General features: G+C 38.2%; 1 protein-coding gene across 4 annotated transcripts in view; it reads left to right on the plus strand.

Moving 5' to 3' along the window:
• Positions 1–26,154, plus strand: part of PCNT (pericentrin) — a 79,348-nt gene that overhangs the window by 34,529 nt on the left and 18,665 nt on the right. For 2 of the 4 annotated variants that reach the window (XM_084524326.1, XM_084524325.1), the window contains 17 exons: positions 800–946; positions 3,530–3,681; positions 4,529–4,743; positions 5,213–5,424; positions 7,170–7,332; positions 8,441–8,584; positions 9,131–9,360; positions 9,771–9,890; positions 10,422–10,442; positions 14,522–14,749; positions 18,038–18,208; positions 19,515–19,667; positions 20,283–20,453; positions 20,713–21,828; positions 22,543–23,079; positions 24,104–24,203; positions 24,635–24,789. In XM_084524326.1, the coding sequence (XP_084380452.1) occupies positions 800–946; positions 3,530–3,681; positions 4,529–4,743; positions 5,213–5,424; positions 7,170–7,332; positions 8,441–8,584; positions 9,131–9,360; positions 9,771–9,890; positions 10,422–10,442; positions 14,522–14,749; positions 18,038–18,208; positions 19,515–19,667; positions 20,283–20,453; positions 20,713–21,828; positions 22,543–23,079; positions 24,104–24,203; positions 24,635–24,789 (4,035 nt within the window). The remainder of the gene's footprint in view (positions 1–799; positions 947–3,529; positions 3,682–4,528; positions 4,744–5,212; positions 5,425–7,169; positions 7,333–8,440; positions 8,585–9,130; positions 9,361–9,770; positions 9,891–10,421; positions 10,443–14,521; positions 14,750–18,037; positions 18,209–19,514; positions 19,668–20,282; positions 20,454–20,712; positions 21,829–22,542; positions 23,080–24,103; positions 24,204–24,634; positions 24,790–26,154) is intronic. The other 2 variants (XM_084524328.1, XM_084524327.1) reach the window with 1 other exon arrangement.

Raw genomic sequence — 26,154 nt, forward strand, 5'->3', positions numbered from 1 at the left:
TGCTTGAGATGGCAGACCTTATGGTTTCATCAAGCAACATGTAGTCATCAGCTGAGGAGGTGGTGATGGATGGCTTACCTCTGCTCAGTATAAACATCCTCCACAAAGGATCTAGGTTAATGCTATATATATATATATATATATATATATATATATATAAAAGTATCTTTCACCATGGAGTTTATTGATGTTCATAGATGTGAACTTGCATATATTTTTTGTAGTGTGATCATGACATCTCATTCCCCAGTTCAGATTGTTGCAGGGTTCGTTTTAGCCTCTTCCTGAAGGGATCCCTGGGCCTTGTTTCATCTCTCTTATTTGCTGATTCACGAGTGGGTCATATCTAGAGTAGATACATTCTTCTGAGGTAGGCAAGTTATATGTTGTAAATTTACAATTTTTTCTTGAAAATCACTTGTCCTGTGTGGAACTCAGTGCTATGCATATTGTATTACTTGCAGTTGATGAAAGTGGCTTTTGTTTGTCTCCATCTATCAGTTTTCTGTTTCTCATTATTGTCTCAGCAATTTGAAATGACACGGGTCTTAGGAAGTGCACTCAGGTAGTTAATTTATTTAACTAGTCTTAAATCATAATTTTGTCATTAAAATCATAGTTTTGGCATTACTTTGTTGATCTGGGGTTTTAACTGTGTAAGTTATTGCTAATTAATCTGAGGTAAGGCTTTGTGTATTTAAACAAAAAAGGGGGAATGTGTTGATGTGTATGGCTCTTTTTGTTTGCTTTTCTCTTTTCTTTCTCCCTGTATAATTCAAATTATATGTCACTAATACAGGAGGAATTTGAAGCTGAAAAAACAGCATCACTACATGAGAAGTTGCAGGTGTTAACTCAGGAGAGGGAGAAGTCACTGGCTGTTTGCCAAAAGGAGAAGGAGACATTATCAGCACAGCTACAGGAAAAAGCAGAAAGAATTATCCAGGTGTGTGGAAAATTTTTTAAATTAAATTTTGGTTGTCGTGATTGTACTTTAACACGGTGCTTTCACCTTTCTGAAGATAAATGTAGAGAGACTATGCATAATTCTTGTGATTGCTAGTTTTCAAGGTATAAAAAGTATATCATGGACTCTGTTTCTTAACAGTGCTCCGGTAGTCATGTAGAAATTGAAACTGGGTAGTAGCTTAAAAACTGCCTTTTATACGAAAACGTTGGATGTTTGCATTTTGTTGACTATGTACCAATGCCATTTGTTTTTATTGCTTTTTTTTTTTCCCTAGAAAATAGTGTTCTAGCTTTTGTTAGACCAAGTGACCTATAATTTGAGGCAGGTGAGACAGGCAAGTGAAAAGCATGGATCCAGAAGTGGCAAAGGCAATATTTGTTCGCCAAACAAAGCAAAATATTATGCATCCTATAAAGCAAAACTATCAGCTGAATCTAGGTTACCCAGAAAGCTTTAGATATGGAGGAACAGCATGAAAAAGGTGTTCGTCTTACACTTATAGAAATATAAATTGTCTTCAGTGATGTAAAATAATAGCTTTGAGTTTTACTCCATTATTATCTTCTGCTTTGAAAATAGTGATGTCTTCTTGCATTTCAAAAGGCTCTGACCAAATGTAAAATTGGTGTATTGGAATGTTCTGTTAGACTTTTATGGCTAGCAGGAAAACTGAGAAGTGGTAGGAGTAACATTAATGCATTTCTTACAGTAGGTGAAAATCTTACTGTTTTCCTGTTGTTCATGCAGGATTTAGTGAGAGGTGAGAAAGTTGGTAGGGAAATAGAATGGCTTTTCTTTCCTTGCTGTGCCCTCCCAAATAGATATTTTGATTAATTTGTTGGCTTACTTTTGAGACGGTTTGTAACAAAATAGTACCAGTTTGGCAGTAAATTTGGGAGTTAGGGATGGGTGTATAAACCAGTATAGATACTTATTTATATTTTTAGTGGGATAAAGGTGTCATCTGGAAAGAATTATGGGGAGAAAAGGCACTTTATAGAAAATTCGCTCAGAGAGAGCTTATAAAGGAAAGAAGAAAAATGGCTGAGCGATTATAGTGTATCAGGTTGCTGTTCAGGTTTGTGTTCTAGTGTCAATGTATTCTTAGGACATTGCTTTGAGTTTTTAAGGCATGAACAATGAAAGCAATCTGAAAGTAAAGTAAGTTTTTACAAGCTCTTGTACTGCTTGTATGCATTGAATCTGAATGCAAATGAGGCAGCCTCTTGAAGTAAAATCTGCATGAAAAAAGAACTTTAAAAACACATACAATTTTACTCTGCCTGCTGACACAGTGACAACTCAATAACCAAAGTTATTAAACAGGTATTCTTTATTACAGCGCTGGGTGTGGGGGGGGATTGCTCTGCCTAACACACACACACACACACACACTAAGGGTTACTGGCAGTGTGCTTATATTAGTGGGACAAATACATGTTAATTTCATTTCCCATAACTCTGTTGCATATTCATCAGGTCTCCGAAGAATCATTAATGTAGGTTCCTGCCCCTATTTGCATGTGTACTGGAGTCCTTGGTTGGTCGTCCAGCATACTCTGGTGATCTTTTGATGAAGGCCAGAAGTCTTACTCACTGCTAAACTCCAGACCCTTCCTTTCTTTGACAGACTTCAGCAGTCAAACCAGTTCTTTCTGATTCCATTATCTATGCATACAGTCTTTTACTTCCTTATCTTTGGGGTCATTAACATACAGTTGTGCTAGCTAAGATCTACAGAATCATCCTTTATCTTTTTCCCTGTCTCACTGCTGTCCATTTCTAGAAATTTTGGAAGCAAGTTTACATAACAGGTGATGATTGTGATTATACAGAAAGTAATGAAGGGTAAGATCACAAAATCACAGAATGCTAGGGATTGGATGGGACCTTGAAAGATCATCTAGGCCAATCCCCCTGCCAGAGCAGGAATACCTAAATCACGTCACATAGGAACACGTCCAGGTGGGTTTTGAAAGTCTCCAGTGAAGGAGACTCCGCAACCCTCCCAGGCAGCCTGTTCCAGTGTTCAGTCACACTCACCATAAAAAAAAAAAAAAAAAAAGAAAAAAGTTTTGTCTCATATTTAAGCAAAACCTCCTATGTTCTTGTCCTGTCATAGGATGTCACCAAGAAGAGCCTGGCCCCACCCTCCTGACACTCGCGCTTTACATATTTATAATTGTTAATAAAGTCACCCCTTAGTCTCCTCTTCTGCAAGCCAAACAGACCCAGCTCCCTCAGCCTTTCCTCATAAGGGAGAGGCTCTACTCCATTAATCATCTTTGTGGCTCAGCACTGGACTCTCTCAGGGCAGTCCCCAACTTATACTAGTGTCTGGGATTGTTCTTGCCCAGATGCAGGACTCTACACTTGCCCTCGTTATATTCCGTTAAGTTTCTCCCTGTCCTATTTTCCAACCAGTCAAGGTCCTGCTGGATGGCAGCACAGCCTTCTGGTGTGTCAGCCACTCCTCCCAGTTTTATGTCACCAGCAAACTTGCTGATGGCCCACAAGATCGCTGATTTGTCTGGTGCATTGTTATTGTATTTTCCACAGCTGGAAAAGGAAGTCGAATCTTTAAATCATAAGATAGAGGAGATCAACTGTGAGCTGGAGACACTTCTACAGCAGCGGGACAGAGAGAACCAAGAAGGAGGGAATTTGATAGTCATGTTGAGGTCTGATATTGAGCAGTCCAAGGATGAAAGGTTTGTCCATCTTGGGTTGTATAATGTTTATTGGTTGTTGTTATTTCTCTCACTTCTTCACAAATAACTAAGTTAAGCCAATTTAAATTAACAGAGTAAGATAATGACAGTATTGGCTTTATTTGCAAACATGTTTGAGTTCTGTTACTACCAATCTGTATTGATATGGAGAGCAAGTTTTTTTTCCTACTTTCCCTCCCTCCCCCTGGCCCCTTGTGGTCTAATGGAGACTTTGGTGTTTTGGGGTCTCCACTGTCTATAATCTTGGCAAAAGCTAGGAAATATAGAGAGTGCCTCTTTACTCTAGAAACTTTTCAGTGCAATGTAGATCACTTTGATATGTGGTTGGAATCTGTGGATTGGAGAGAAGCTGTCATGCTGAATAATCTTCAAGAAGAATTCTATTTCTAGCCTTGCTAAAAACAAACAAAACTTGCTTACTGTTTTGTAAGCTTGCAGGGTTTAGTGGAGCTTCTATTCCATAGTTTGGTTTCCTTTAGGATATCAAAGTGTGACAGACTGCTAGTTCTTGTCTGTTCTGTGCCTGCCTTGGGTATTTCTACTTATTTGTTCAAACTATCATGAGTACCTGCAGCAGGAATTATAGAATGTTGCATGCTTCAGAAGTAGTATCAGTATTTTATTCCCCTAGTTACTTTAATGTCACAGGTACTGCTGTAGTAAACATGTTTTCCCTGCTGGTGCTTGATGTTTCTGATTGCAGTATGATCTCTCCATCCACTTTTTAAGATACCTATGTTAGACTGTCAGGTTTTCAGTAGGTTTGAAGTCTCTTCAAACAAGTATATGCATTTTTTTTGCCATGTTCCATGTACTTTTGTTCTAGGAAAAAAATGCAGGAATCTTATCAGCATACTTTGAAATTGCTTATGGAGTTGGTGAAGGCTGCAATAGCTATTGAGGACCTTATCTGTAGCAAGATTGGTCTTTGCCTTGATGACAGTTTGGCTTCTGGAGATTCTAGGGAAAGTCACAGTATTATGGAAGAAATGGGATTTGCACAGTATTTTAAAGCCAAAGAGAAGCATCATCTAGAAAAATGTGAGTACAAATCAGCATAACTATTTAGTTGATTCATGTTCTTGAAAAATGACTTTTCATTTCATATTATATGAAAGAGGCTCTGAATGGGTATCTCTCACGTTTTTTTCTTCGTTTCAAAGTTTTCCCACACTTAAGATGATAGTATCTATCATTGTTCTTTCATTTTAATTTTTAGTAGTGAAAATACTAAACTGTGACTTGAAAAGGATGAATGGATCATAGGACAGGAGAGATTAATCTGATGGATACAGAACCACAGTCCCTCTTGTATATAGCACAATATTTCCAAGCATTGCGAAAGACTGTCTTAATGCGTAAACATCAAATAACTCCATGCTGACAAGTTTTTTTCACCTTGTAATATATCTTCAGGATTAAGCAGTATTGCTGGCTGATGTCAGTTGTTATTTGAGTGGCCAGTTCTGTGTCATTTTCCTATGTTTTTAAATAGATTGCTTATTTTCAGTAGATGAACTGCTTGATGAAACTCTCACAGAACACAACCAGCTGTCTCCAGTGACTGAAGAGGGGTCTGAGTTGAGCCAATACTTATGTGAAAGTGTTTTTGTGAAGCCAGAAATGGCATATGAAAATGAAGAAATGATAATGAAAATTAGTCATCGTTTGCGCACTGCTGTGGAAAAACTTTTGGAACTTGTTGCAGAATCAACGAAAGAAGTAAGATAATGTCTTTACCTGTATAGAGGTATAATTATTCTGAAACTATGAAATCTGTTTTAAGGCTTTTGTATATTTAGCACCTTGTGGGATTGGCTACCATGAGGAAAAATGTATTTTCTGAATACATGACATATTATCAGTAAAGGGAAGCATGTGAATCCCCTGCTTCTTACAATGAATATTTGGCCTTTACTTGAGTATTTCTTGTAAATGAGAGCTAATGTGTTGTGTGTTTTTTGTTGTGTTTTTTTTTTTTTTTTCCTTAGAGGAGATCCTGTATGAAAGAGATAAGTTGGTTGCCTTAAGTAAATTTAAATTAGTATTTTGGATGCATTTGGTAACTTCTGGAGAACAGAGTTAAATGCGATAAAACCTCTCAAAAACTTGACATTGATGCTTCTCCAGCACTGATGAGCAGATTAAAGAAAATTCAGTCACATCTTAAAACGTGCTAGGAATATGTAGATGGGAGCAGGGAAACATCTTTGTAATTATATAGTACTGGGTTTTAATAAGAGGAGCTGGACTCAATATCACAAAAGAATTTGAGTATTTCCCTACTAAAATTACTGCCAAGATATTCAGCTTTGGGAATAGGCATCATAAATCTGAGGTAGATGCCAGAGTACTCTATACGTTTAGAGGACTTAATTCAGTATAGTAATTGGTTTGAGAAAAGAAGCCCCTAATTTAAGAGAAAGTATGAAGGGAAAAATATCTAAAATTAGTCTTCTTGTTAGATGATTATCCCTGGATTGCACAGAATACCTAAGTGAAATGTTATACTCATGGCCCTTAAGAATCCCTTCTAGAATGAGGTGATGCTGCTTTTGGGTACTGATACGAGTTTAGTACCATGTAGCCAACTTGTTAAAGAATTTGCCTAAGCCATGAAAGATCTAGATTCTAGGTTACTTTCATTGGCTGCATTCAAGCATACTTTGCTCACTTCTGTGAAATGTCTTATCTGCTGGGATAGGTGCCATATCTTGGAAACCAGATGATGCATTTACTTCACTGTCTGTTAGTGGGTAAGACTGAAGGAGAGGCTGAGGTCACTTGGTTTCTTCAACTTGGAGGAGACTGAGGGGAGACTTCAGGATGGCTTGCACCTTCCTCACGAGAAAAGCAGGCACTGACCTCTGGTGACCAGCAATAGGACCCAAGGAAATGTCATAAAGCTATGAGAGGGGAGGTTTGGGTTGGATATAGGAAAATGTTTCCTTCACAGAGAGGATGGTTGGTACTGGAACAGGTTCCCCACAAGAGTGGTTGTAGCACCAAGCCTGATGGAGTTCAAGGAGCGTCTGGACAATGCTTGCAGTCTGATTATTAGGTAGTCGGTGTGGTGTTGGACTCAATCCTTGTGGGTCCCTTCCAACTTAAGATATTCTATGATTCTTGAATTTAATAAGTGCAAGGATGCTTTGAACTGTACATGATTCAGGGAGTTGAGCAGCCTGGCCAACAGAGAGATACCTCTTTATGCACAGTAAAGAAACTCACGTGCCTAAAGAAGTTTTGTAGTGAAAATACAAGTATGTGAGTACATGGAATCACTAGAATGCCCAGGGGTTTCGGGCAAAAACAACCCAATACTAAAGCAAAACTTCAAAAGCTGGCCCTTAATTTTTGGTCGTTACTATGCATTAAGGGTAGGTTTTTTGTTTAAATGCCTGTAGTTATTGTTGCACTGCGTGTGCATCCAAGATCTCATGCTAGGTGATATTGTTCATTTTTAGCTGGAGAAAAGGCATGAAATCCATGCACAATTTGAAGATGAACTCAGCCGCCAAAATCAGGAGACTGCCCAAGTGGTTAGTCAGCACCAAGAGCTAATGGAGTGCCTAACTGAAGAAAGTGAGGCCAAGAATCAGCTGGCACTAGAACTTCATAAAGCAGAGGGTAAGAGAATGAAGCCAATATGAAGAGATTTCTATGTCACTTATTCATAACTTACTACTCCAAATATCTATGATATGTGTTTCATTGTTGATTGCCTGTCTGTAATCCATTTTTTGCGTTTCAGATTACTCAGTTACTTAAAGCGTGGATTGTTTCTTTCAAATCTAGTGCTTGATTCACTTTATCAGATTTGTATTTCCCTGGGGCAAATATGATAGTGTTTAGTCCTATACTTATTCGATTGACTGCATGTGAAAAACACCGTAATTTTTAAAACAGCAGTTTGTGTTCCTGCATGTCTAAACATGGGAGTTTGGATTATTGTAAAGATGATGTACTCCCAGTATAGATCTGCCCACCTGTATGACCCTGGAAATGTTCAGCATGAACTAAGCAGTGTTTGGTGGTAGTACAAGCATAAAGAGATTCTAGAGGAGACAGGAAGGCTGAGGCTGTTGATCTCAACACTATCACAGACTTCATATCATCAGTTTTATTCTCCTTTGTGAAGATTAAGACCTGAAGTATGCTGACTTGGCCTGTATTTTTTGCCTTTATGCAAGGGAATCCTTTATGGTTTCCATGTTCCGGAACTGAAGTCCTTAAAGTTGATCTTCTCTTCCTAATTGTGGCATCTGCTTTCCATTCCTCTTCAGTCATATTCCTTTAGGCTTACTTGGTCTCTCCAACATCCTGTTTCCTTTCTTTCTGTGAATCATTTGTGGATTTCTTGGGCTCTGAATCTAGCACTTGATCTTACTTCTTGGAGAGATTGTTTCTTTGAAGGTTTGTCCCCTGTAAAGGACATATTAGGCTGCCCTACATTCTGAGGTGATCCCAAGCCATCAAGGCTTGATAAGCCCCATGTACATTCCACTTTTTTGAGGAGTTTTGTGACATGACAGCCTCATAAAATCTATTAGAGTATATAACTTGTACATGTTTTTCCTCAAGATACTTGAAAAAGCCTAGCTACAGTATAAGCTTGTCACCTTGTACTTCCTTTCTACATCATGCCGTTCATTGTTTACTCATGTTTTCAAGCTGGTTTTTTTCCAATATATGAGTTTGTCTACTGCTTTATTTGCATTCTGACTTGGGATTTCAGGCATTATTGAAGGCTATGTTGCAGAAAAAGCTGCGTTGGAGGAGGCTTTGAATCTGAAAGAAGAGTCTGAGCGTCGCCTTGTTGTGGAGCTGGAGCATATGCGTGAACGTTTCCAGGAACTAACCCAGGAGCAGGCAATTCTTGGTGAGGAGTGGTTCTAATGATACCAGTGAATTGTCCCGATCTCATGGTTTGCTATCCTTCTCTGTGCTGCTTTTTGACTCTGCACTGAACATTTCAAATAGTGCAATATTGAAAAAAAAATGTTGAAAATATTGAGAATTTGGTGTGTGGGGCTTAAACATGGGATTGGAGCACATCTGGAAGGAAATGAATTTGTAGGAGTGAGGATCTTTTGTGCTTTGCAAAAAACCTCTGGGACAGAAGGGGTGTGGAACTGAGGTTGAAAGGGTTGACTGAGGGAGGGAGTTTGAATGACTCCTAGTTAGGAGCCATTTTCTTTTGTAAATATGATAGTCTTAACAAAGAGGTTTTTAAATTTTTAAGCACGCAGTGGGCAGCCAAGTATCTGACTTTATTTTGTGTGTCTTTTTAAAACTTCTGGAGATAGTCAATTTGCTTTTGTTGCTCTCAAAGTACCTGAACATAATATTTTAAATTCAGAGTGGCTTAGGGTTTTTTTGTTGTTTTTTTTGTACCCTACACTGATAACCTTTTTGTGTTCTTCAGGTCTACTCAAGGAAGTAGAATTATTAGCAAAGGAGAAATTAGAGCTTCAGTGTCAGGCGGAGAAGGACCATTCCAACTTACGCTCTCAAATGAAAGTTTTGGAGGTGGAATTGGAAGAACAGCTGCATAGTAATCAAGACCTGGCTAAGCAGTTACTGGAGGTTGCTGAATTAAAACAGCAAATCCAAGTCCTTGAAAAACAGCTTAAAAAACAGCGGCAATTCATGGATGTAAGCAAACTTGATATCACACTTTCGTGGTTTTGGATATGATAAATATTCTTTTTAGTTGGTGATTGTGACTTGGAAGATGGTTCCTAAAATATGATGATGATTCTTTTCTTTAAATCATGGTTTTGATATTCTAGTCTTGCAAGACTAGACTTAAAATAAAGAGGAGAAAAATAAATCTTTTTCTGTAGTATTATGAGACATTTTATCCTTTTTGGAAATTAATTGCTGATGTTAGTTTGTATGTACATTGGAGTTAATTTTTTGTCTTCCACTAAAATTTTAGCTATGCTTTAAGGACTTCTTCACAGCATTAAGAAAACAAAACAAAAAAAAAGTTTTGTTCTCAATATTTTACTGAAATTAAGAGTTTCTAAAAAGGTTTTTATTTTCTTTGTCTGGTTCGGTAGGAACAAGCTATAGAAAGGGAACACGAACGTGATGATTTTCAACAAGAAATTCAGAAGCTGGAAGAACAGTTAAAACTTTCAGCAAAATTGCAGACTTCAGGAGAGCTGAGAAAGTATGGGGTGAGTAAAATCACATTTAGCGGCTAATGGAGGCTTACTACAATTAAATGCCAAAAACTATATCTGCTTTTGGGGACTGGCTCTTGAGAGACTTCTTTCCTGTTGTCCAACAGAGCAGGTTCAACTGCCCCCACACCCTTTACATGCGTTCCATGTCTGGGCTACATTTAGGGGTGAGGGATTACTTGCATTGCTTAAAGAGGTAGAAATAAATGCTTTATTTGAACCTATGCATTACAGTAAATGTTCACAGCCTAGGCGTCTGGTTTACGTAACTATGGAGAAGAAGAACACGGACGCTCTGCTCTACAAAGCACATCTGAGGAAAAGCTTCTGGGTCCCAAACTGGTTTAATTTTTCCAGCTATACCAGTTCTAATAAAAGATATTTTGTCTTTATGCCATGTCCTATTTAAGCTTATAAATCAGTCCTTTTGTTCAGATGCTTGTTTGTTTCATACTTGGTTTCAAAGATTAACTTCTGTTTTTCTTGTGTTTTTTTCTTTTTTTTGCATAAATGAACATTATACAGAACTATGAATTGATTCTACAGGTAGGGAAAACAACATGAACATGTCTTTAATCTTTCTTTCCTTTTCCTTTCAATCTCTTCTACTAGATATTACTATATATGCTTTTTTCCCATTCTTCCTTTGTCAAGTCTGCTTCAGCTTGACTCAAAGATAAGGATGCATGTTTTAGGGTGGCAGAATTCTTGCAGGGGCTGGGAAACTGCTTTCAACTTATTTTTCTGTCCATAAGTATTTGATTCTTATGGATGGAGTACTGCATCCAGTTCTGGGACCCTCAGAACAAGAAAGATGTCGACCTTTTACAGTGGGTACAAAGGAGGACCCCAATGATGATTAGAGGTCTGGAGCACCTCACCTATGAAGAAAAGCCGAGAGAGCTGGGGATATTTAGCCTGTACAAGAAAGTGTTGTGGGTAAACCTTATTGCAGACTTTCAGTATTGAAAGGGGGCTTATGAGAAAGATGGAGAGACTTTTTACAAGGGTGTGTAGTGATAGGACAAGGAGTAATGTTTTTAAGTGGGAAGAGGGTAGATTTAGATTGATTATAAAGAAGAAATTCTTCACTATGAGGGTGGTGAGGCACTGAAACAGGTTGCCCAGAGAAAACGTGGATGTCCCATCCCTGGAAGTGGTCAAGGCTGGGGTTGGATGGGACCTTAAGCAAACTGGTCAAATGAAAGTTGCCACTGCTTATTGCATGGGAGTTGGAGTTAGATGATCTTTGTCCCTTCCAACCCAAATCATTCCAGAATTCTTCTGGCCTGTTGTTCAGATATATTATCTGCAGTTATTTACATTAAAATTGCCTTTTGGCATGCAAGGGGAAGCTGAGAAATGTAATAAAGATAATGGAATTACAATAATATACTGTACCACAGCCTTCAGCTGTTGTTTGTGGCACCACTCTTAGCAAAACTTCAATGTGTATACTAAACAATTTTCTTTCTATCAATTCATTTATGTTCAGTCTATGAAATTAGAGATGAGGAAAAGGCTGAGGTACTCAATGCTTTCTTTGCCTCAGTCTTCAGCGGCAAGACCAGTTGTTCTCTGGATACCCAGTACCCTGAGCTGGTGGGAGGAGATGGGGAGCAAAATCCACAAGGAAATGGTTGGTGACCTCCTACAGCACTTAGATGTATGCAAGTTGATGGGGCTGGATGGGATCCACCCGAGGGTACTGAGAGAACTGGTGGAAGAGCTGACCAAGCCTCTTTCCATCATTTATCAGCAGTCCTGGCTATCAGGAGAGGTCCCAGTTGACTGGCAGCTAGCAAACATGACACCCATCTACAAGAAGGGCCGGAGGGTAGTCCCGGGAAACTATAGGTCTGTTAGTTTCACTTCAGTGCCAGGGAAGCTAATGGAGCAGATGATCCTGAGTGTCATCATGTGGCACTTACAGGGCAACCAAGTGATCAGGCCCAATCAGCACGGCCTTATGAAAGGCAGGTCCTGCTTGATGAACCTGATCTCTTTATCACTTCTATGACAAAGTGACGCGCTTAGTGGATGAGGGAAAGGCTGTGGATGTGGTCTACCTTGACTTCAGTAAGGCTTTTGACACCATTTCCCACAGCGTTCTCCTCAAGAATCTGGCTGCTCATGGTTTGGACTGGCGTATGCTTTGTTGTGTTAAAAACTGTGTATCCGGGCCCAAAGAGTTGTGGTGAATGGAGTCAAATCCAGTTGGAGGCCGGTCACTAGTAGAGTCCCCCGGGGCTCACTACTGGGGCCAGTCCTTTAATATCTTTTTTGATGATCTGGGTGAGGGGATCGAGTGCACCCTCAGGAAGTTAGCAGATGGCACCAAGTTAGGTGCGTGTGTCGATCTGCTCGAGGGTAGGAAGGCTCTGCAGGAGGATCTGGATAGGCTGCACCGATGGGCTGAGGTCAACTGCATGAAGTTTAACAAGGCCAAGTGCTGGGTCCTGCACCTGGAGCGCAATAACCCCAAGCAGAGCTACAGGCTGGGAGAGGAACAGTTGGAAAGCTGCCTGGCGGAGAAGGACCTGGGAGTATTGGTTGATAGTTGGCTGAGTATGAGCCAGCAGTGTGCTCAGGTGGCCAAGGAGGCCAACGGCATCCTGGCTTGCATAAGAAGCAGTGTGGCCAGCAGGGCTAGGGAGGTGATCGTCCCCCTGTACTCGGCTCTGGTGAGGCTGCACCTCAAGTACTATGTTAAGTTTGGGGCCCCTTGCTACAAGAAGGGCGTCGAGGTGCTTGAGCAAGTCCAGAGGAGGGTGACAAAGCTGGTGAGGGGTCTGGAGAACAAGTCTTACAAGGTGCAGCTGAGGGAACTGGAATCATTCCGCCTGGAGAAAAGGAGGCTCAGGCGCGACCTTATCGCTCTCTGTAGGTACTTCAAAGGAGACTGTAGTAAGGTGGTGGTTGGTCTATTCTCCCATGTGCCTGGTGACAGGATGAGGGGCTAAAGTTGTGCCGGGGAGGTTTAGGTTGGATATTAGGAAGAACTTCTTTACCGAAAGGTTGTTAGGCATTGGAATGGGCTGCCCAGGGAAGTGGTTGAGTCACCATCCCTGGAGGTCTTTAAAAGACGTTTAGATGTAGAGCTTAGGGATATGGTTTAGTGGAGGACTTGTTAGTGTTAGGTCAGAGGTTGGACTTGGTGATCTTGGAGGTCTCTTCCAACCTAGGTGATTCTGTGATTATATAAATCAGTGTTATAGAAGCAAATCATGTATGAACAGCTGAATCTGTGGCAGAGTGAATTATCCATGCTGGAAGACACCAGATTGTCACCTGCCTTCTGTAACCTCTGATAGGAGCTCATTAGATTTATTTTTAGAAGTAGAGTGGTTATATATCATTCTGCACTCATCTTGGTTTCTCATTTACTTTGATACCATGCATTATGACTTTCTGAGGCTGTATCACACATACAGCCTACATGTTCTTTGTATTGTGGCAAAGATTTTGCTTTGAAGTCCATGTGACTTGTTGAAGGTAGATCTCTACCCAGAAGGTATACCTCTGTGGCAGTCTTTCATTAACTCTTGAACATACAGAATCATAAAGGATGTATGTAAACTTATTCAGAGTATGTCAGAGTGTTAAGGCCATATCTTGCTTTCCATCCAAGATTGTTAGATGGATGATAGTTGTTTAGGAACCACTAGTGTTTATGTGGCTTAGTAAAGGGAAAGTTCTGAAAAACATAAGACAAGAAAATAAGACATAAGAAAAACATAGATGATGTAACTATTTGCAACCTCTCTCAAAAGGATCAAAATTTAATGGAGAAAGGGACGCAATGGAGGTAGCTAAGCACATGACATTTGTGGATAGGATGAGGTATGTCTGCAGTCTGCCAAAACACATCAGAACAGTTCTTACATAGTTGCTTAGTGAATCTGTATTGTCAATAACTGCTTACCTTGCACCAAAACAACTCAGTTCATTTGAAGTTTTAATTTCTGCATGTAGTAGTTAGAGGTTCATAGTTTTTCCCTTTGCTCTTCAAGGTATATGAGTGGGATTATTTTTTATTTTGTGAAAAAGTGCTGACTGGTGCTTGGAACTACCATCTGAGAGTTTTCCATGGGGATGAAGGTTGTGGAAGTGTTTCCTTATCTGCAGAATTGCAGCACTAGCTTTCTAGCAATGTGGTATTAGACATTGATTAAGTTGCATATTTTTCTTTCAATTCTTGGTGTTTTCTTTCAAACTGTAGTTTCCAGAAGTAATGAAAAAGGTTTCTGAGGTTATAGAAATACATCCAATGCTATTAGTAATGATCCATTTAATCTTGAGTATTTCATCTTAAATTAAATAAAGTTCCTTCTGATGAGCATTGGGACTAGAGTGTATACTTCCTTGCAGCATTTTGCTAGACTATTAAAAATATAAAGTGTGTGTAATCAGTTTTGTATTTAAGAGCCACTGCATTTGGAAAACAAGACTTCAGAAAGTTACTTTTTCATCCTTTCTCCATATCTGATTTTATTCTTTTCTGGGATCTTAGTATTAGTTTAGTTCATAGTAGAATTCTTCGTTCTTAGCATGAAATGACTCTTGCCTCCAACTGGAAGCTTCTTACGTTGCCTGAATATCTATATAATGTGTTTTCTGTATAGGTAGACTCTCTGCAAGCAGAAATAAAAGAGAAGATGGATGATTACAATAAGCTGTTATTAGAAAATGAGGAAAAGCATCAAGAAATCATAGCTCGTGATAAAGAGATAGAAAAACTGGTGGCACAAGTACAAGAACTGGAGCAGAGCAGTACTGAAGTCTCAAAGACCATTAACTACTTGGAACAACAACTACAGAAAATGAAGAAAGTAGAAACTGAATTAAAACAGGTAACTTTAAAATACTTAGTTAATTGGAAAGACGTTAGGCAGATAATGTCTTTGTAGCAAATATCAATGACTCTGTTACAGTGTTCTTTGAGACTCTTCCTTGCATTCAAGGGTGAGTTAAACCATTTTATTAATGGCAGACATTGCAGCCAATGTTTAAAAACAACCTCTGCATTTATGGACCGTAAGCCGACTTATTATATTGACAGCTGTCATGTTTTGGTGGATCAAAGGTTTTCTTCTCTGGAAGTTCCTGAGAGATAGTATTACTAAATATTAAATCTGGTGGGTCTTCAATAAGCAACTTTGTTAAAATTGTATAAGCTTAATCAGTAGCTCTTCTTGCTATATGCCACTGGAGCCAGTTTTTTTGCCATGCTCCCAGAATTTGTTTTGTTACTACAGGAGATTTAAATACAGCTTAATTAATGGAATTGCATACTGCTTAGCAAAATTGTCTCCTCACAGACATCTCAATAATCTTTCCTACCTTGTTAGGCTAAATGTTTGTTTCCTCCCAGCAGTTTTCCTTCAATAAATGTTGTTTGTGTGTCTGTCAAGTTTGAGGATTCGAGAGTAGTGTGATCTAAACTAAATATTCTCTATTATTCTGTAAATAGTTGCTTCCATTATTTTTTACTTTAAAAATTGTGAACAAAATATTTTTATTTTAACTTAAGCTGAACGTGATATAGACTAGCCAGTTTTAGTGTAAGTACTACTATTACTATCTATTTGGCACTTCTGAGATTGTATCTGGAGAATTGTTCAAGACTCCCCTGAACAAGAAAGACGGGAATACTAGAGCAAGTTTAATAAAGGTCCAACAAGATAAGATGGTTGGGGGACTGAAGTAAACGATTTATGAGGGGAAGCTGAAAGACAGGGTTTGTTTGTCTTTGTGGAGATCATATTGTTGCCAACAACCATATAATGTGAAGTTAGAGAGAATATGAAACCTTGAGTTGCATGCTGAAAGGATGAAAAAATACAAGCATAAACTGCAACAAGGAAAATTCCAACTAAATGGCAGTGGGAAAAGTCATACTGGGGTTAGTCAACGTTTGAAAAAGATATTCAGAGTGGCAGTGGTTTCTCTAAAATGTCTAGAGTTTGGCTGTCCAAGGCCCTGACCAGAGCCAAGTTTGTTCTGCTGTCAGAGGTTGAACCAGAGACTCTAGAGACTTAAGCTATTTGGTAATTTAATACAAATGCATGAAAGCTTTGTTTTTTTTTCTGTTTAGTTTGCTTTGGAGTGGACAGAGACTGCAATATGTTTGTTCCTGAAATTTTGCTTTTTGTCCAGGCTTTCTTTTATCCATGTGAATTAAAGACATTCTTCTAGCTCTCTGAATGTCCTAGTCAATTGGTTGTTCTTGAAGCTCATAAGCCAAATTTAGACTCTTTTGAGAAACTAATTCACCAGTTTTAAACAAGGTTACAGCTTTGAATTTACTAACAGTAGTCATTGTAACGTGAGGCAATTCTGTGCAGAAAATAGATGTCAAATGAGCTCTCAATGATTGCAAGTCATGAAGTTTTTCTATAAAAATACATTTGATTTGAATGGCGACTATAATTTTTACTACCCCCAAAATTTCAACATACAAAAATATAGACACTGCAGCTAACACAGACTAGTGCTAATATGAAATAGGCCTTGGAAAGAGTAACTTTGAATATGGAACAGTATCTTTTTGTGAAGAACAGTGTCTTAATTCACAGTTATCAGATCTATTTATCACATCATCCGCCTAGAGTAGGTATTCTTTGTTCTTTTCTGGCCCAATTTCTTTCAGCTGCCCAGGTTGTTGGTAAATAACATTGATGGTTTTGGTTAGGGTTGTGCTGGGAGGGGCTTGGCCCTTCTGAGTTGATGGCCCATTCTTTTGCTTTGAGGTCTTGCAAGTGGGACTCACTTAAGGAGCCTGTTATCCTTATCCGACATGTTTTGCAATCAGGCAAAGGTGGTACCACAGTATGCCCTAACTGCACGGGCATCCAGAATCAGGTTTTACATTGATGCTTTGCATAAAGCTCTGTTTTTTGCCTGGGTTGCTGCTTGCTTTTGCTGGGTCACTGTTATGACCTTAGAACATAGCAACAGAAGAATGTTAAGAGAAACATCACTCTTGTGTGCTGAGCTGTGCAGACACCATGACACACTTGTAGCTCTGCTGTGCAATAAATGGAAGAACATCTGAGGGGAAGTGGCCTGGTTCTGCAGTAATCCAGATCTGCATGTAGTTATTGGGAGCTTTTTGTGAGTGATCAAGATGAACTTCAAAATGGTGCGGATAATGTGTCTTTTTAGTTGACATCGAAACTGAAGATAGACACCGGTGTTGTTTGGGTTTCATCATAGTGTATGGCAGCAGAAGACCTGAGGGGCTGGTTAATATCACAGATACTGTGTGGTGGCAAGAAAAATTCATCATAACTTAACTGGCTGTATCCCCTGTAATTTCCCCTTTCCTCTTGTGTGCTTTGTGTATGTGGGGACTGCCCCAGAGCTGCCAGAAGGCCAGTGGGGAATGCTTAGAGGCTGGTGGGTGGAAGTCCAATGGACCCTTCAGTATCTGCATAAAGTTTTGAGCAGCTCTTTTAAATACGTTTTGTTGGGCGTGCTGTTTTGGTAGTGTGGTACAACATAAACTTTCTGATTTTTTTTACTTTTATTGACGTCTCTTTCATTTTAAGATCAGAAGGTGCTATCGATGTACTCTGGGTTTTAACTCTCTTTAATTAGATAAAAAATAGTAAATCTATTTTTGGCAAATTATATAATGAATCGAAAATAATCCTTCTGTTAGAGGTTTATTGAGCTATGGTCAGAATAAGTGTTGAACAGCAGAGGCAGTTCCTGCTGTAGGTTTCATGTCCAGCTTTCCTTTATCGTTTTAAGTACAAATACGTATGCATGCTATTTGGATGACTTCCTAAGTGAATCTTTCTATGTTGGACTGACCCAGATCCTGAGGACTGTGTTAGAACCACAGAGAGGACTGAAGGAGAAATTTAAAAATAAATAAATAAAGGAAGAAAACTATGTCAACTTGTTAAACCACAAATCTGATGCAAAAATGTAGTGCTGGTGCTTCATTTTTTGATTTATCATGGTATATTTGTAGGAGATGTTTGGTCTACCCAAAACTCTCCACCTCTTATATTTAGCTTGTTCTTACATTGGATTTTTCTGGGAAAAAGAAGTTTTCTGGTAGAATTATTCTGTCCAGATGGGTTTGTATATTGACAGCAATTAACTCTAACATAAAAATTCCTTTGCAGGATAAAGAAGCATTGCAACAGCAGCAGTACAATAACCTTATTCAAATCTCTGCCCTACAATCTAAATTGGATGAAGCGAGGCACAGAGTACCCACAGAAGGCACTTCTGACCAAGGGCTGAAGGAACAGTTACAGGCAGAACAGGAAGCACTTGAGAGGAAAGAGGGAGAGGTAATTTGAGTTTTGTTAGTGTTCTGTAGATTTTTGGGTCGCTTACGTAATTCTAGAATCATTTTGTGCAAACTTGTAGCTGAGAATTTAAGCCATTCAAAGATCAAATGACAAAAGTTCATGTACTAAGTGTGCCTTTTTGACTAGTATTCTCTGTGGTTTGGTGTTAACTAAGCTTCCACTTTTTTTCTTTGTTTTATTGTCCCTCTGTCTGTTTCCCATTCCTCTGGAAATTGTCTTGTGATGATTCATATCAGCTTTGATCGATCAATTTCTGTTGTAAACTGATTTTCTTCCCCCCCCCAAAGTTGAGGTGCAGCAGGAAACAGATAAATTTTTGTTTGAGAGTAAGTGATGATCCTTCTAAGAAAAGGAGGGCCAGTGATGCATAATGGTGTCATCTGACCCTCTACAATTTGTGGGCCAGAGAATTTTAGCGATGACTACTTGTTCCAAGCTAAGCTAAAGTGCAATATAACTGATAACATTATTTAGACCTTTTTTTGGGTGCACATGCACACCCACATACTCATCCCTCATGCAGTATTTTTATGTAATTTTCCACAATTACTTTTGCTTATGTAATATACAAACATCCAGTTTAGGTTGTGTAAAGAAAAATAAAGCATGGATGACCCTTCAGTTAACTCTACACCTTTGTTTCAGAAGCAGTAAGCTAATAAAAACTCATTTTTTACACATTGAAGTTTGTATCTCTAGAAGTCTTATTTCAGGATTCACCAGTCCCTCTTAAAGCACTTGAAACTCACTACACAGTAAGGCAAGAGAGAAAAACCATGAGAAATATGTAGTTACTGACTCTTACAGGGTGAAGTTGTCAATGTTCAGATTTCTTTTGATAGTTGTGTACTGGGATTAGCACTGCAGTGCTAATTTCCCTCTTTTAAGAGGAGGAGAATGGTGTTTGGGTTACTGCTTATGATTACATTAAACATCAAATGCTAACGTTTCTCACTGCTATCTCAAACTACATCAGCGGTCAGACCCTGATTGTCAAGAACGTAAATTAACACATCTTTTATGACCAGTTAGATTTTATTTTAAAGAAAACAGGCAACCACCATTGCAGCAGTTTGGTACCTAGCTGAGGAGCTGGAATACTAGCTTCTTACTCCTTTTTATGTCTCAGATATTTTATTAATTTATTGAATTTAATTAGGGAGAGTTTAAACCATAGAATCTGCTGAAGCTACTTGTTCTAACTAAACATAGCAATGAATGAAACTTTATTTCCTGCTTAAATAGGAGACTAAATTAAAACAGCTATGCATTTTCTTATTTCTAGATTGCAAGCTTGTTAGAGCAACTAGATCAATATAAAGATAAATTGACAAGTAAAAATGAGGAGATACTGCAGCTGAACTTGCAGCTAGAGTTGCAAAAAAACCTTAGCACCTCCAGCATCAGCCAGCTTCAGCTAGAGAATGCGTGCTTGAAGGTAGGTTTTCTTGGCTTCAGCGTGTTTCAGGTAAAACTTCAGATACCTCCTTTCTTGAGTGTTGTGGTCTTTATCTCATAATGTGATAAATATGTACTTCGTTTCTGTTGTCAAGTTATTATTGTATTCCTATTGGGAAAAGATATCTAGAACAACAACAAAAACAAAATACTATAGATTCATGCTTATGGCATTATCTTCTGTGTTCATTTGACACTAAAAGCTTAGCTTTTTTTCTGGTCCTGATAGATTGAGCCTGCAGCATTGCTGTGTAGTAAACATGACACTCTTTTGTATGCATTCCTGACTGACCTCTATGGCCACAGCAAATGTTGTTAAGTTATAAAACTGGTTGGTTGTCAGTTTGATAATTAGTGTTTATCTGTTACCTTGAAAGTTAAGGAACATTGTGACAATTTAATTCAGTTGTACAAAACCAAATGAAGGAGCTATTGTTGTGTGTTTGTTTTTTTTTTTGTTTTTTTTTTTTTGTTTTTTTTAATTAACATTATAGTAAGGAGGAGAATGTTTAAGTAAAGCCCTTAGGTCTGTTTTGCTAGTAGGCTGGGGGAGAAAGTAAGTCCTTTTGAATGAGACTTCTGTTTTTCTCAACAGGAGGATCTAACAAAACTTCATGTAAAGCAAAATCAGGATTTAGGTACTAGTGATACCTCAGCTCTGTCATTCCCGGAAGCACTACTTAAAGAAAAGAATCAAGAAATTGATCATTTGAATGAACAAATGAAAAGACTCAAGCATGAGCTAGAGAACACTCTGGAGAATACAGTAAGAAAGTTTACTAGAAGTTTAGTGCTTTATTTTGATGTAAACAACAAATACAGAATCAAATTGCAAATGAAGACTATTTGATATTTCTCTTAGGAAAGTAGAGAGTATTCTGAGTAGCTACCCACCTGAAATCTGTAATTTTTTCTGCTATCAAATGTGTGATTTTAAAAAAACAAAACAGAAGTAGTTTGAATTCTATGTGCAATAGCAATTCTTCCTACGCATATTAATATTCAGACCTTATCCTTTTGCTCAGGTGGAAAACCAAAAATCTGAAATTGAAGAACTCAGATCTCTCATTGAGCACCTTCGTAGTGACCAGGAACGGCTGCGTAAGGACAAAGATGAAGAGGTAGAGCAACTTCATGGTGTAATTGAGAAACTTCAAAAAGAGTTGGCGCAGTTTGGACCAGTATGCCATGAAGTTAGTGACAACCAAAGTGATCTTTATCAACTTGGATTGGAAAAATCAGCAGAAGACCTTCAGAATGAATTGAAGGGATTGACAGATTTTCAGGGTGATACTGATGTGGACAGAAGAAATGCATTGCTAATCACCAATGTGAGAGAACTTCAGGAAAAGCTAGAGCTTGTCTCAGCTGCTAGAGAAGCTCTGCAGCAGCAACTGGAAGACAAAGAATCACAGTTGAAAATGGAAGTGGAAATTTTAGAGAAAAAATGCCAAAACGCACAGGAGTCATCAAAGCAGCACCTTGCAGAACTAACCTCTCTGAGAATACAGTACAATGCACTTCAGGAAGAATACAGCCTTTTCCAAAAACGTGCATCTCAGAGAGAGGTTGAAGCAAGAATTACTACTTCTCGCATTCAAGAACTTGAAGAAACTCTGAAAGAGAGGGAAGCAAGTATTCTAGAAAAAGATACACAAATGAAGATAATGACAGATCAGAGAGAAGCTGACAAAAATGAGTTGCAATACTTAACAAAACAAGCAGCAGAACTTGAAACTGAATTGAAAAAGAAAGATGCAAATCAGGCTCAAGATGTTTATAGTCTTCAGTTACAAGTTTCTAGACTTGATTTTCAGGTGCAAACACTGAATCAGAAAGAAGCAGCTAATCAGAGAGAAATCAATGAACTGCGAGGTAGCACTGCAAAATTGAAAGATCAGATCAGGGCATACGTGAAAGAGCTTGAAGCCTTACAATTGGAAAGAGATGAACTTATTTCACAGTTGAAGTTATCCAAGTCAAAGGAGCAATGTAATAATGAAGATGCTAACTTTCTCAAGGTATTCAGCCAAGGAGGAAGAAAAGGTGAAGCCCTTAAAAAAGGAATGGAGGAATTGGAAGGAGTGGAAGCTTATGTTGATCAGTCACTTCCAGTTTTGCTTTCCCCAGCTGATATACTGGTATGTAATTTTATTAATACTATTATGCTGTTGTTTTAAATAAGCCAATATTGTGAGTCTCTACAGCCCTATCGTTATTCCTTTCAGTGCTGTAATAGTAGAAATAAAAGTGCTGATGGCCTGTACTACTACAGGTTCTAAGAAAGAGTGAAAATGAATATATAAATGTTATATAAATGGATGTAATGAAAATTAGGAAATTAACCAAAATGAAAGCTGGAGGTGCAGCAAAAAGGTGTTTGTTTCTCCTGGGCTGAAATGATAGGTACAGGAACTGTACACAGAGCTTTTTATTTTAACTGTTTTGTTTGTTTGTTTTTTTCCAGTGCCCTGGGTCAGGAATTAAGATAGTTAGGGGAGATTTGTCAAATCAGGAAAGCAACGTGTTTTGATTTTTATTTATTTAAAAGTAGGATGATCATCTACATAGCTGCAAGGAATATTGTTTTTCCTGTTTGATGAAAAAGTCAGCTCTGCTGAAATAGGTACACTTTCTTATTGTATGGGATTTTTTTTCCCTTTGATGATACACTTGTTAAAAAAAAGCCCGTTTAGTTTGTATATCAAATAAATGAAAGTGTTGGATTATTGTATAAAATCTGGGAATAATAATAGATTTGATTATAATTTCTGCAATGAGGTTTTAAATATATGTTTTTCAGTTTGTAAAATCATATTTAAATTGCATTAAGAAATAGTTTTATCTCGTTGTAGGAAAAAGGTGAAGTTATGTTTGACTCTATGACTCACAACACAAATATAAAATCTCAGATTAAACAATCACAGGAAGATATCTCAACTCAGGAAATGGACATGATGAACAGATCTGAAGAGAAGCAAAATTTGAAAAATCATTGTCAACTAACATTGGAAAATGATCAAAGTCCTGATTCTCCAAAAAACAATTTGAACATCTGCTACAGTAAAGAAACACGTAAAGATTTCCAGGATTTCATTGTGGATATGGCTTTGTGGGGTTCACCTGAGATTGTGAGGAAGGAAGATACAAGCATGGAACTTGAACCAGTGCTTCATGTGACACCCTTTTCAGAAGCTGAAAACACAGATTTTCAAGTGGTACACGTTAGGTCATCCCTTCAAGGAGATAATTCTCTTTTGATGGGATTTTCTAACCTGTATGAAAATGGCAGTGAAGAAGCAGTACTGGGAGTAGATGTAAAATCTCCAGTTTTCTCTGAAAGTACCTATTCTGTTGATGACAATGAACATGTTATCGAGAAAAATTTGTTGGTAAGTGATATTTCATACCTTGATTTCATTGTATTTACACAAGACTGCTCAGCTCTGTTCCCATCCTAAATCATTGTTGGATGATTGGCTCTAAGTAGTGGAAAATTACACACAGACACACAGAGGGTACGAATAGCGTTGTTCTGGATGTACCACTGTTAGAACCTCTCTCACTGTCAGATACTGGAGCAAACTCTGGGCTGTATGTAAAGGGAATGTCTTCCTGCAGAGTTCAGCTTCTCTCGGACACACACAACTTAAATTGACAGGCTCTGATAGAGGCCAGAGAATTTGGGCTTGTTTGGGTTTTTTGGCTCCACATGAAATTTAGCATGGCTCTTATTGTGCTGGTGCAGTGGGCCATTCATGAGAGAGGTTGCCCTTTGTATATTGGAACTTTATATTGAACTTCTAAACCTTTTTGATTTGAAAATGAATAATCTTCTGGATGCTGACACAACAGTGGATGTTGTGTGTGTGATTTCAGGTTGGCTTTTAGGGAACCTCATTGTGAGCTGTCCTTAAGATCAAGTCCACTGTTATACCCCCATAGACTGAACAGATTTCAGTAGAGGCTTATAATTTCTCCTCCATTACCATATTTTATATTTTAAATTGCACAGTATTGAAATTTATTTTCATGCTGCAGAAAGCAAGTTTTTGTTCTACTTGCAAGTTGTAAAGTGTATGTAATGTTCCTATTTCTTCCATTTTGCTACAGAAGAAAAGTATCTAAAGGGAAATTATTTACAGTATTCCTCAGAATGACACGTCATCTGAGACTAAATGCGAATGCTTCTCTTTCAAAGACTTTTCTGTTTCTTAAGGCTACTGAAAGAGAAAAATGTAGACAGAATGGTTTTCAAGGAGTACTGGTGCTGCATGTGCTGTCATTTGCTGCCTCTAACTCTTCGAAGGAGTAGGCATTTACTCAAGTCAGCACCAGTAACAAAGGTGCTATAAATAGAGACATCTCAACAGCTGGGTTGAGAAAACTAAGTTAATGTGAAAAATTATTTCCAAGCAGATGAGAGAAGCAGATAATCTAACCCCATCTGATTTGCAAGATGACATAAGATCAAGAGGATCTGCCACAGATGTGATGAGCAATGAATATGGCAGCAGTAAGTTCAACTTTGTAGATTCCTTTCACTTTTTTGATAGCTTCAGGAGAAAACTATTCTAACGTTGCCACTTTCCCTGATTTTCTTTTACTGTGCATCTTTTATTTGATATCTGTGCCTTTCTTAGTTGGTTCAGAAGACGGTCACGCTAGTGAAAGCCTACTTTTCCATCTTCGTCCCCTTTCATACTGGACAGGAGACAAGGGGTTTTGAGTTTTAACTTAAAATCATCATTGTCGTTCCTGGTGCTAAAGGCGACTTCTAACCTTTTTACCTGCTTAAGTTGGTTCGGGTCAACCTCTTATAAGTTATTTCAATCAGCTAACCATGCATTTATGCTAGCAGAAGGAATCACAGTTATTTGTAAGCAGTTATGCTGCTTTCATGTTCTCTTCAGCTTTCTAACACCTGGGGGCTGTCTCTTTCTCTAGGTACCAGCTCAAATTTGGCAGCTAAACTAAAGCAGGAGCTACAACCATCAGACCACCTAGATGCAAGTTTCATGGCTTACATGCAGTACCGTGGCATGTTTTCAGATGTTATGGAATCAATGAGAGAAAAGGAAGTACTTTCACCAGAGTTGAAGGTAATATATTGCTAACATAAACATACTATCAAATTAAAACTGAAACAGTAGAAATGAAATGCTAATATAAAATGGAGTTAGCTGTTGGTTTCTAAGCTAACTGCTTTAGAAAATTTACACAGTGAACTGTTCTGCAATGGTTTAAACCTCAAGTTGATTATGATTCTTGAGACAAGCAAAAATGACTCATATATAACAAGCCTGTTGACTTGCTTGTACTCGCTAGAATTACAGAAGTTTTGTTAGGACAACACTGGTGATGTTCCAGCATGTGGCAGGGCTGATTTGTTGATTGATGAGTTTATCTCAGAGGCTTTACAGAAAGCTGTTTCATAAAGAAATATATATAGTTGAAATGGTGCTCCCTTGCCTGTTTTTGACATTCTGATCTGATGGAGATCTGTGGAAACACCACTGTATGGAGGGATCTTTCAGATGGTTCAAGGAGGAGGAAAATATACGCAAGACTGAGCAATGATTGCTTACTCCAGTCATTAAAGTGAGTTCAAGAAGGTATATATCCCAGGGACTCCTTTGGTGCTGTAGCTGAGCAAGCTCTCTGTGATTCCAGAAATTCCAGCTGGTAGAAGGGAGAAATTCAGTGTTCCAAATCATCTCCTGTGTGAGGATGGCAAGAAGTACAAGGCTTAGTGTGGTAGACTACAGGGTTTTCTAGTACAATACTATTTGAAGAAACTTAAGTAATGTAAAACTAGAAGTATATTTCCCAGTGTGTACTTGCTGCCTCCCAAAATGTCTAACAGACACTTTCATCAAGCTCGGAAAATGAAGGAAGATTTGAAAAAGTAGAGATTTATTTTTTTTATTTAGTTGCTTTTATGGATCATCAGTTACTGACTGGAAGATCTAAGTGCATGTTCCGATGCTGAATGTTTAGTATGACATTTCAGTGTGCTTCTGCTTCTCTTGTTAATATTTACTAAAGGGTTGCATCATTAAGCATTCCTTCTTGAAGTATTCAGTATTTTGATTCCAGATGCAGAAAAGCAACTTGGGTTGATTCAAAAGTTAAGTCATGCAGAGAAGTGCAAAGAAGAATACAAAAAGTTAAGGAAAAGTACCTTGTATTGTTGTTGTGGTAGCAGTAAGTAGCAAAGAGAAAAAGTTCTATGTCAAGGTTGGGTTATTTCTGGTTAAATGTACATAGAAAATGATTTAAATCTCCAGTGACATTCCTCATAATGAGACCAGAAAACATTTGTGTGTGATGTAATAACTTGTGAATGGAGAATTTTATTTAAAAGAGATTATTTTACCCAGTAATATCAAAGGAAACAGTTTCTACTGTGTAAATTAAGATTATGTACAAATAACATCTCTTAAAATAATCAATCTGCTAAATTA

This window comes from Aythya ferina, assembly GCF_964211825.1.
Source record: "Aythya ferina genome assembly, chromosome: 6".
Taxonomy (NCBI): Eukaryota; Metazoa; Chordata; class Aves; order Anseriformes; family Anatidae; genus Aythya; species Aythya ferina.